General features: G+C 40.0%; 1 protein-coding gene across 1 annotated transcript in view; it reads right to left on the bottom strand.

The window, feature by feature from the left end:
• Positions 1–591, bottom strand: part of LOC106872865 (uncharacterized) — a 52,328-nt gene extending 51,737 nt beyond the window's left edge. Inside the window, exon 1 of the mRNA XM_014920003.2 lies at positions 411–591. Within this exon, the coding sequence (XP_014775489.1) occupies positions 411–591 (181 nt within the window). The remainder of the gene's footprint in view (positions 1–410) is intronic.
• Positions 592–1,391: the final 800 nt, after the last annotated feature.

Raw genomic sequence — 1,391 nt, 5'->3', positions numbered from 1 at the left:
TTTTTCAGCTTTATATTACATTAATCTTAATCTTAATCTTATTTCGGCCAGAGTTCTTTCGTCACACTTCTGTGACCTCATCAGTGGTCCTTTGTTTCCTTCTTTCTTATGTGTGTCTCACCTTGCTATATATAATATTCTTCTCTTTCTTTGTCATTAGACTGCGGCCATGCCGGAGCACCGCCTTTAGCCGAACAAATCGACCGCTGGACTTCTTCTTTGTTTCTTTGTAATCCTAGTACTTATTCTATCGGTCACTTTGCCGAACCGCTAAGTTATAAACACACCAACATCGGTTGTCAAGCGATGGTGGGGGAGACAAACAAACACACACACACACACACACACACACATATATATATATATACACGACAGGCTTCTTTGAGTTTCTGAATACCAAATCCACTCACAAGGATTGATGAGTATGCTAAGAGATTGCTTCCGGAAGGTCACTCGCAGACGCACCCCGAAAGGACTCAGGCGTTTCACCTCTTTAGCTGTTCGTCCATATTGGTTTCGTGGTAGTTCTTGTCCCAGACCAACACAAGTTCCAAGGACGCTACAAAGTTGGACTAACTCTGCACAGACCATGACAACTATGAGAATATTAGACGAGCAGGTTTTTCAGAAGTGACGGGAGCGCAGTTGTGCGTGTGCGTTTGTGAGTGTGTCTATGTATGTATGTATGTATGTATGTATGTATATATGTATGTATGTATGTATGAATGTACGTATGCATGAATGTATGAATGTATGTATGAATATCTGACTATATGAATATATATATATATATATATATATATATATATATACGACAGGCTTCTTTTCAGTTTCCGTCTACCAAATCCACTCACAAGGCTTTGGTCGGCCCAAGGCTATAGTAGAAGACACTTGCCCAAGGTGCCACGCAGTGGGACTGAACCCGGAATCATGTGGTTCGTAAGCAAGCTACTTACCACACAGCCACTCCCACACTCACATACATATATACACTGTAAATTTATTCATAACTACTAATACATACTTAGACACACATAAGTACACATACATACATACGTACATACATACCTGGATATACATATAATTATATATATATATATACACACACATATATACATGCCTACCGACCTATATGCACTCATACACATACACACATACACATATACATACACAAATACATACATACATACATACATACATACATACATACGCTTCTCTAGAATATCGATCCGTCGTAATACTCAACTTCACCTAAGATTGGTTACAATCGCTGGAAAAGTAATCTAACCACATTAACACGCATCGCCTCCAACCGCTCCTCAACCCCTCCTGCCTTAATCATAACAGTCATCATTCCGGTCCTCCTCCTTCCTCTCCCTCTCCTCCTCCTC

The sequence above is a fragment of the Octopus bimaculoides genome, chromosome 19, assembly GCF_001194135.2.
Source record: "Octopus bimaculoides isolate UCB-OBI-ISO-001 chromosome 19, ASM119413v2, whole genome shotgun sequence".
NCBI lineage: Eukaryota > Metazoa > Mollusca > Cephalopoda > Octopoda > Octopodidae > Octopus > Octopus bimaculoides.
This window is presented reverse-complemented; position numbering and strand designations above follow the sequence as displayed.